Below are 10674 nucleotides of genomic sequence, written 5' to 3'. Positions count from 1 at the left end.
TTTGTTATATTTTTCAGTTGACAGTGTACTCCGTGTTATGTCCTCGGCCGAACGAGATTGAGTTTGTGAGTTACATAACCGGGGGTCAGCCTCCGTTATTTGTTGACTTGGAGGAACTTGTGTTGGGTGAGGATGGGCAACCAACACAGGATGCTTTGCGAAGCCAGGCCGAAAAGCTTGCCTCCACATTGGAAGAACGAGCGGAGGCAGCCCGAATATTTAAAGACTCTACACCACCTCCACCGTCTCCTCCACGTGCACCGCCTGCAGTTCCAGATGGGTCTGGTGTTGACCCATCTCCAGCTTCAGTTCCTGATGGGTCTGGTGTTAACCCATCTGCAGCTTCAGTTCCTGATGGGTCTGGTGTTGACCCACTTCCAGCATCACAGGATCCTCCTGTTCCCCCGGCATCTTCTATTCCCAGCACCTCGCAGGCTCGCGATCCAGTATACCCTGCCATTTTGGCAAGGTTGGAGACTGTGGAGAGGGGGCAGGCCGCTCTGCTAAGAGGACAAACAGCGATTATGGATCAGTTGAAGACCATAATGACGCTCCTGCAAGATCTTGGAAGGCCGGCAGCAGATTCACAGCCACAGCCACAACCGGAAGAGGAGGCTCGGACACCGGAAGATGACTTCATTCTCCCAAATGATTACCAACTGGATGATGATGACATGTTCTGTACACCTGAGAAGACGAATATCACCAGCATCGGGGATACTCAGGATTCTGAGGTGCAGTTGTTAGAGACAGCTCCAGAAGTCATGGAGAACCGGAGGAAGAGAAGGCGGCCTAGGTGGTTCGCTGAGTACACTGAAATGAAGAAGAAGGCTAGGGCTACTTCGACACTCGTGAATGCGGACCCACTTAGAGTGGTTGATCGGAAGCTGCTCAAGACTTTTCACAATTGGGTACTCGGCCAGATTGGGAACAATTACCCGAGAGAGTGCTTCACCGGTCGATACCATTCGTCTTGGTTTCTTGAACTGCATACTCCGAAATTTTGGCTTGAGAACGGTGTAAGTTTTTAAGACTTTTTTACTGCTTTTGGTTTTAAAGACTTTATCTAACTCTTTTTTATTTAATCTGTGACATATTTAATTTTCATATTTTAGCACTTGGATGCGGCATTCCATTTGATGAGGAGGCGGCAACACTTTTATCCCGAGTCCTACCCGAATAGATGTGTCATAATGCCGTGTATTTTCCCAGCAGGAGTTATTGCTCGGTGGGAAGCTGCGGGTGATGAGCAGGCTAACTATCAGTGGGACGAGAGCATATTAGATTTGATTCGAGGGGATGAAAGTCAATTCTTGGCCAGTTGGAAGAACAAGGAGAGAATATATATGGCCCTCTACTTCGATGGAGCAAAGCATTGGGTGGCACTAGAGGTAGATCTGGATCATTGGTTGTTGAACATATTTGACTCCAGCCTCGGATCGATTTCCCCGAACGAATTGAACCGTCACCTGGCAATGTGGGAAAAATTACTACCAAATTTGCTGCTACAGGCTGGCCTATTCGAGAGTCATGACATGATCCTCGTGCCTCAACTTACCGCCTCAGAGAGCCAGGTCAGAAATTTCACTTCAAAAGTCATGGATCGGGCCGTTGTTCCACAGACAAAGATAAGGTAACTTAATTACAATTGATTTTTTTGTTATTTAACTTGAATTTAATTTGCATACTTTTATTCATTTACTTTTTATTGTCTCATACAGCGGTAACTGCGGGATGTACGTGATAGAGCACATCGAGCATAGTATGCTGGAGACTACGTTTGATAATGTGCACGATGAGAATATGAAGAAATTTAGAGAGCGGTGGTGTGTAGATTTGTTTTACTAGAATTTAGCATGAACAAATGTATTTTTTATTTGGTATTTATTAAGATAACAATGTAACTGGTTTTTTTTTATTGGTATGTTTATGTTTCTTAAAGAGTTCATACAAATTTTACGCCTTTCTTTCGTGCAACAAATTATAATAATTATGTAAACATAAAATATCACAAATTCTAATGTTTAAAATAGTCCAACATTAATTCAATAACAATACATAATAGTCCAACACATCACGATACAAATAAACTAAAATAACATTTTTAACCTCGGTAGTTGCAAGTGCTTCTGTTGTGCCCCTTGGCACCGCACATGCTACAATTTCGCGATTTAATAATCCTTTCACCGTTACAAGCAGTTCGGTTGTTCTTAATTCTTCCAACCTTTTGCTTCTTGGGTCGCCCTACTGGTTGCTTCTCAACAGGCACTCCAACTGTCATGTTCTTGATGTTATCAGGCAATTCCCAATCATCCTCGTCACCAACTGGCATAATTGTTCCTTCATATGTCCTCCTCCAATATTCAGTCGTGTAATATGGCGAGCATAGTGTGTACGCGCTAATACTTCGCTCCTGAGATGCAGCACATGCATGAGGACAAGGAAACTTCATGCACTGGAACAAGCCGCAAGTGCAAGTATGTTCCTGCAAGTCCACTACGCCACCGGTCATAACTGTTCCTCCAGGGTGAACCTGCAACGTGTAAGGCCCGCATGAGTCAACGTTCAAATACCGACCTTTTTCAAAATGCAATGTCAAGTCCTCCTCCATTTCTGGTGCTAGGGGTTTCGTCCACTTGTCAGCTTTTTCTTTTCGTGAAGCAAACCACTTCTGGAATGCTACATCAGCAGTGATCGGGAAGCCTCTTGCATCCTTAGTTGTGTTGTTGAAGCTCTCAGCCCAGTTGCTCGTCATTACATTGTAACGTACCCCTGGAAAGTACGACCGGACCTATTTTTCAAATCCAATTTCCTCAAGATATTGTGCAACCGCTGGATTCATGGCCCGAATGTTCTCAAATTCTCTGTGAAACTCTGATCTTGAATACGTGTACGCACACGTGTAAATGTGATTCGTGAAGACGTCAGTCTTGAACTTGTGGTTGACATTCATAATAATGTGGTGGTAGCATGCACCGTGGTGTGCATCAGGGAACACGATATCCAAAGCACGAACAATGCTTTGATGCCTATCCGAAACAAAAGCTAAGTTCTCAACATCACCAATCGTTTCTTTCAATTTTCTCATAAAATAGGTCCAGGAATTGTGGTTTTCACTGTCAACTATAGCAAAAGCTATCGGAAAGATATGACTCCCTGCATCCAAAGCCACTGCACACAACATTTGCCCACCATACCTAGTCTTCAAGAAAGACCCATCAACGCATACAACAGGTCGACAAAACCTAAACCCCCGAATAGAAGGACCCAGAGAGAAGAAACAATACTTGAAGCGACCATCTTCTACCACAAAATCCGTGATGGTACCTGGATTCCGCAACTGTAGCATGTGCAAGTAACTAGGTAATTTCGAGTACGAATCTTCAGGTGTACCCCGAGCTAGGTGTAGTGCCTTCTCTCTGCACCTCCATGCCTTTTCGTAACTCATTTGGATCCCGTAATCCTTGTGCATACTTTTTCTTATATCAGAGGGCAACTGATCCGAGCCGTCAGTTGCGAACTTATCCTTAATTAGATGGGCAACTATTACAGGTGATGCTTGACGGCTATCTTTTCCTCGAAGATCAAGGGAACGTGTATGTACATTATGAAATGTACTCACCTCAAACATGTTAGAAAGTACGTTCTTCTTCGCTCTTAATCTCCACCCACAATCTGTATCCTTACATGTGACGTACCAAATATCAGTACCGGACTTCCTAACGTAGTAGTCAAACCCTTTCTTCATTGCATACAGGCCAACAACCATCTTTAAATGCTCTTTGTCTCTAAAAAACTTTCCCACATGTAACTCCCCGCCTGGTGTGCCACCCGTAGATATATAATGACTATGATCCTCGATGTCTTCTCTTGTATACATTTTCTCCTTGAATTTACCGTAACTTGTCGAAGAAGAAAATGGATCGCTCCATCCAGTCACATTGGTACCTCGAGCATCAGTAGGACCACTAATATCATTGGTCTCTCTACCATTATTAGGACCTGTACTGTCAGTAGTTCCTCTAGCATGACTGGTTTCGCCTGGACGACTACTACTAGTACCAGGTGTTTGGCAATTTTCTCTACGGGGCATTCTTTTCCGTGTCGGTGGCCTCGGTGGTATTTGGTACGATAGTGGAGTCAAGTTCAAAGGTACAGCAGCAGGGGCCTCTGTACCTTGGTCGTCTCTTACGCCATCATTGCCCTCAACATAACATTCAGGGTCTGGACCATTAAAAAAACCATCGATGAACGGCATTTGTGCTACAATATCAGCACTCGGCATCATATTGTTTAATTCAGGTAATACATCTGCAACCAACACCTCTGGATTTGTTTCTGGAACAAAACTCCTAACCTCGCTACGATTATCCTTAACAGAACTTGGTGTGGGACTAGGATCGACGCAAACATTCTTCTTTAACAAAGTCACAAACAAAGGAGTAAATTCATCTGGCTTCTTCGCAAGTGTAGATAAAAACTACCTTGCACGCTTATCATTTCCAATAACTTCAGGGCGATACTCAAAGCCTTTCTTGTACTTGTAATGTACTTCCAATTTCAAGTCATACTCCACTTTGTCGACATCCAGTTCTTCGTACAAAACATCAACCAAACCTGAGTAGCTTAGGTTCGGATCAATGTCAAATGTCAAATTGTCGCCCCGTTTATAAACCCAATCTCTACCATCAAACTCCCAAACACCATTATACATAACACACGCATTAACAGTTGAACCTGTCACATACATTTAAAAAAACACACTTATAATTTACAACAAAAATCTCACCGAAAAAAAATCTTAATTAATCATTAATAACAAAACAATAATAATTAATTGATAATAAAATAATAATTCATAATAATTCATAATTCATAATAAAACAATAAATAATAATTCATAATAAAAAAATATTTAATAATTAAAAAATAATTATTAATTGATAATAAAATATAATTAATAATTATTACTCAAACCATAAAAAATAAACAATAATTAATAATAATTCATAATTTATAGTTAAAAAAAAATTAATTCTTAAAACATTAACTAAAATAATAATTAATAACTAATAATTATTAATAAAAAAATAATTAATAACACAAATAATAAATTAATATAAAATAAATTAATAATAATAAATAAAAAATAATAATAGATTAAAAAAAATCATGTAGGGTCCGATTGGTCCGATCATCGGACCCCAACCGATTGGACCTTATATTAAAAAATTTAAAAAAAAAAAATAATTGTGTCTGATGGGTCTGATGGGTCTGATGGTCCGACCATCGGACCCATATAAGGACCATCGGACCCGTGTTCCAAAATATAAAAAAAATTAAAAAAAAATTAAAAAAAAACATCGGACCCGAGGGGGGTCCGACCATCGGACCCAGTGATGGACCATCGGACCATCGGGTCTTCGCCCCTGTCAACAAAATTTTTTCCCACATCGGCCCACCCATCGGGCCAACATCGGGCCCGACGAAAAAAAAATGCAGAAAAACAGCAAAATTCCAGTTTTCACATGCAGCAAAAATTATAACAGAAAAAATAGCAAAATAACAGCAACAATCTACCGATCAATCATCAAACACAACATTCTTAATTAAATATGACAACAACAAACAAGATTTAGAAAAAAAAAATAATTACTTACCCATTAATGGAGCTTGTATGTGTTCTAGCTTCTAATGTGGTGGATTAGTGTGGTGGCTTGTAGTGTGGAAGGTTGTAGCTTTTAGTGATGAGTGAAGAGAAGAAAAAAAATTTTGGTGGTTGTGGAAGCTTTCGGGTGGGGAATTTTGTTTGTTGAATTGGTGAGAAAAGGGTTGGAGTGGGTAGATGTAGGTGGGGAGGGTATTATGTGGAAAATATAAAAAGTGTCATATATAATTAATTATGCATAGTATTAGTTTAGGGGAATAATTTATGGGTTATTTAAGCATGGAAATTCAAATTTCCTTTTTTAATATTATACGTAATATTAAAAATAATAACAAAAATAACCATGATCATTTAATTGGTCCTAATATGGAGCTTGTTATACCGAAATCAAAATAAACCTTTCTTTTTATATTTTTGTCTTGTTTAATTGATCCTATCTTATTTCTCTTTCAGTCTTTTTTTTTTTTTTAATTTTTAATTTTTTTTTTTTTGACTTATGAGCAAAGTATATTTATTTCTATATTTTTTTTTTATTAATTTCTTCTCTCTCTAAATTTTATTATTTCAAAAATCTTTTTAAGTTACATTTTTAATTATTTTGGCTCAAAGATAATATCATTATAATTTTTTTTTTAAAGTAATTATTTTAACATGTAAGACGTATATATTTTTTTACCTATCACTAAAAAAGATGACTAAAATGAAAAGAATTATTTTAGTCTTTTTTTTATACTTTATTAAGAAATAAGTAACCAAACTTTTAATTAACAAAAATGTATAGATTAATTTTAGTTACTTATTTCTATGAGCTATTCTTAAAATAATTGTTTCAATTTTAAATTCTAATATAATATTTTATAATATAAGATACATATGTATTACTTCTTTTAAGCAACTTTTGTATTTTATTCCAACTCAATTAAAAATGTAATGAGCTATAATAAATATAAAAATTACAAAATAATTCATTAATAAAATTAGTATTGTCTTCTTCTTTTTATATTGTAACTCATTTTAGGATTTTAAGATACCATTTTATTTCTTAAGTCTTTATTTTTAAAAATCTATCAAAATGGCCTTATAAAAAATTTTACTTAAGGACTATGTGGTAACTTTAAAACTGAACTAAAAAAAAATATGCTTAATTTTAGTAATTTATAAATCTCTTACTTATTTAAGATACGTTACATTTTTTTTTATTTGTTTTTTTAACTTTCATGTTAATTGTTAATGTTTAGAAAATTAATAATTATAATTAAATATGAAAAGTTACTATTGAGTAATAATATATATATACATATAAAATGTTACCTTTAAGCTTATTATTTTTTTTATTTAAAAAAAAGCTTATTATTTTATGATGTTTAAGTTACTATTTGATACCTTTAGAAATTATTTTAGATTTATTGAAATTGTTTTATAAAACAACTATATAAACTTAAGAAGAATACAATCTAATAACTTTTAAATGTTAAATAATAAAATAAATATTAATAAATTATAAAATTGGCTGGTTTATTAAGTTTTGTTAAAATTTAAAATTTAATTATTTTTTATGTAATTAAATAGAAAAAGAAACTAAGAAGTTATACTTGTTTTCAATGATCTTGCTCGGTAAAAGCGATAAAATATATACTTCCCACATATTAAAATGTAAGTTGATATGGTACAATTTTTGAGTCCAAATAATTAATAATGTGGCTGAAAAAGTTTTTTAAAATTTGAGAAAAAAAAAAAGAAAGAAAGAGGAAGAGAGAGAATGTGTGCATAAATGGGCGTTCAATAAAGAAAAAAAGAAGAAGTGATTGATCTCACGGTACTTCATTGGAGGATTAATAGATTATTATAAAATGATCGTCATTTTCTATAATTAAATGCTACCGGTCATTTGTATAACTAATTTTTGATTTTCATTAGTGGGCGTAAATTTCCCTATGTAATAAACTGATGTTGATTATGGTGGGCTTCTCTCATCATTTTCAAGTGAGCAGATCAACATATAAGGCCCAATTACACATTAATACTTTGAACCCATTTGAGATGCATATGGTCTTAGCCTATTCTCTTGGACTTTGAATTGTACTTTTCACACATTCTTTTTTTTTTAATCACTTATCACTTGATTATTTATACTTTAAACCTGAAAAATAACATAAAATCAAAATAAATAAAATATTTTCAATTAAAATAATTTTACAATTCAAATCATGAAAATACTTAATTAAATTAATTTTATGAACACAATTAAACTTTTAAAATGTACGAATTTAAACTTTAATCAGTTTCCAATAAATTGATATCAGTGTCCCGTTTAGGCAAGAGTCAAAGATATCATTCATTGAAGAGAGCTGTCTGTGATAGTCAGTAGTCCCGTGATCCGTAAGGAAAAATACTGAATAAGCTGTGGGAAGATAAAGAGGGATGTCTCTAAGATTGTGTAGGTATAGGACTACATAGTTGAAGATGACTTAAATGAATCGATTGGTACTACCTATATCAATAAGGCAGATCTTGTTTTTCGCTAGCCTATCATGAAAGAACTCCACGGTTAAGCGTGCTTAACCTGGGGTAATTTCTGTTGGAAATTATTTTACCAGGATCTAGATTTACTAACAAGTATGTTGGATTAACAACCTAATATGAATTCTAAAACAATGAAAATAAACACATATAAAGTTAGAAAACCTTACAGTGGGTGCAGCGGAATAATATGACTCCTTCCGTTCAGATCTCTAGCCCTTGATTCCTTTCTGTAGCAGAGCATCACCAAGATCTGAACCTGGATCTTCTTTTCTCCTTCTTTGATGCAGAAATTCCATAGTCTTCCATACTATGATTGAGATACCACTTGATGTGTGTGGGCACTACTCATCTCACAAGGATTTCGAAATTTCTCTCTATTTTTCTCTCTTAATTTCGTGGCTTATCATGCATTCAAGAGAAGAGAGCAAGGTTGCTTTATATAGGGAAAAGGGAGAGCACAACTTTCCAAATAAAACAGTTTCCTAAATTACTGTGTAATCAATTAACTGCCTTATTTAGTGTGATCCACCACTTTCCTATTATAGCTAGGCTTTGATTAGCAATTACATGGCAATTAAAAAATAAAAATAATAATTGGGAAACACAAAGGGAGTGCTCGGCCATAGAGGGAATATGGGCCTCACTTGGATTTTGCAGTTTCCTCAATTTTATTTCAATTTCTCCAAAAATGCCATTTTTCCAATTCTAATCATTTAAATGCCAAAACTAATTATTTAATAACTAAAATAGATTATTAAATAATATTGTCATTTAAAATAATTATTAATTAGACATACAAAGTCTCTTAATTAATAATTAAACCTAGAAACCCTTTTCTTTACGATTTCATCCTTAAACTGTGAGAATTCATAAAGTAGACACAGTCTAACTTTTAGAGTTATAATTGATTAATTAAAATCAATTAACTGAGTCTTACAAGCAGTATGGTCTCAACTAGTATGGGGACCATGGGTCTATATAACCGAGCTTCCAATAAGTCGAACCGAATTTACCAAGTAAATTCCCTAACTTATTAATTCCTCATTGAATCCACACTTAGAACTTGGAATTGCACTCTCAGTCATACAGAAACGCTCTATATGTTCCACGATATAGACACGTCATTAGTTATCCATTGTTATAACCCTAATGTGATCAATGATCCTCTATATAGATGATTTACACTGTACAGGATTAAATTACCGTAACACCCTACAATGTATTTTATCCTTAAAACACTTAACCCTGTATAAATGATATTTCACCTAAGTGAAATGAGATCTCCACCATTTATCTTCGTTTGGTTAAGCTCGAAGGAAATCATCCTTTACTTCTATTTGCCAAATAGAAGCTATAGATTCCATATTTATGTTAGCGCTCCCACTCAATTGCACTACCGTGTTCACAAAATGTACGTATTGCCCAGACTAAAGATTAGGCTTAACTAACAAATCAAAGAATACGAATAATACTCTTGAAATTGAGCCTAACCATATCAGGATTTCGATCATGTGATCTAGGATCAACTTATGATATTGAATTGAATAGATGTTTACGGTAAGTTTCAAAATCTAATTCAAAGTTCAATATCGGTCCATTCCAATGCATACTCCATGCATCCGATACTGGTAAACTTTGCCAATGTCCTGGAAAAGACATAACACTTTTCCAAGGTGTAAGAATACCTATCGCTGATTATACCATGTCAGTCTAAATCCAGTGTTCTGACAAATCAGGGAATCTACTTTTGAACATATAATAAAGATTATATTCCACTGTGCTGACAACACTATAATCTTTAACCAACTCATATGTTCTGGACTTAAAAAGAATTCATACATTATATACCTATAATCATGAAATAAATCATGTGAACCATGCAACATAAAATGTTATTTCTGATCTTTATTAATAAATAAATCTGATTATATGAAATGAGTTTTATTTAGGGCATAAAACCCAACAAATTCAAGATGGGTGACCTCTTGGGAAGTTTTTCCAGGAAGCATGCGAGTGAGGACAAATGTAATGACCGCTCTAGTAATGTGGATTAGTAAAGGCAATTAGCACTAATTTTTATTATTTTATTATTATTTGTGAATTAATTTTAATGTGGACCCCAATATTTAGAAATAAATATTAGAGTTATAATTTCTCAATTCCGGAGATTTTATTAAACTCTAGGGGTATTATTTAGCTTATATGTGAAATATGTTAATTTTGTAATTTTTGCTTGGCGACAACGGAAAATGCGATGGATGGCTAGATTGATCACATGGGTAAGTTTAGAACTCTATTTCATAGTGGGAAATATTTTAGAGAAAATAAATTATCCGGATTGAGCGGGGTTATGGATTTTGACCATTTTACCCCTAGCTTTAGAAATACCTAAGTTATATCTTTAAGGGCATTTTAGTCATTTGCTAATAAATAGAGATAGGTGGCTGCCTTAGGTTTTGACACCTAATCAATTTAATTTCAGC

The 10674-nt window shown here is 34.7% G+C and overlaps 1 protein-coding gene across 1 annotated transcript; it reads right to left on the bottom strand.

The window, feature by feature from the left end:
* Window positions 1–2104: 2104 nt before the first annotated feature.
* On the bottom strand, window positions 2105–2755 carry LOC133036980 (uncharacterized). The gene has a single exon (XM_061113769.1). The coding sequence runs from the start codon at window positions 2753–2755 to the stop codon at window positions 2105–2107; it is 651 nt and encodes a 216-aa protein (XP_060969752.1).
* Between the last annotated feature and the right edge of the window lie 7919 nt (window positions 2756–10674).

The sequence above is a fragment of the Cannabis sativa genome, chromosome 4 (genome assembly GCF_029168945.1).
Source record: "Cannabis sativa cultivar Pink pepper isolate KNU-18-1 chromosome 4, ASM2916894v1, whole genome shotgun sequence".
Lineage (NCBI taxonomy): Eukaryota > Viridiplantae > Streptophyta > Magnoliopsida > Rosales > Cannabaceae > Cannabis > Cannabis sativa.
Note: the sequence above shows the minus strand (reverse complement) of the source record. Positions and strands in the feature narration are given on the sequence as shown.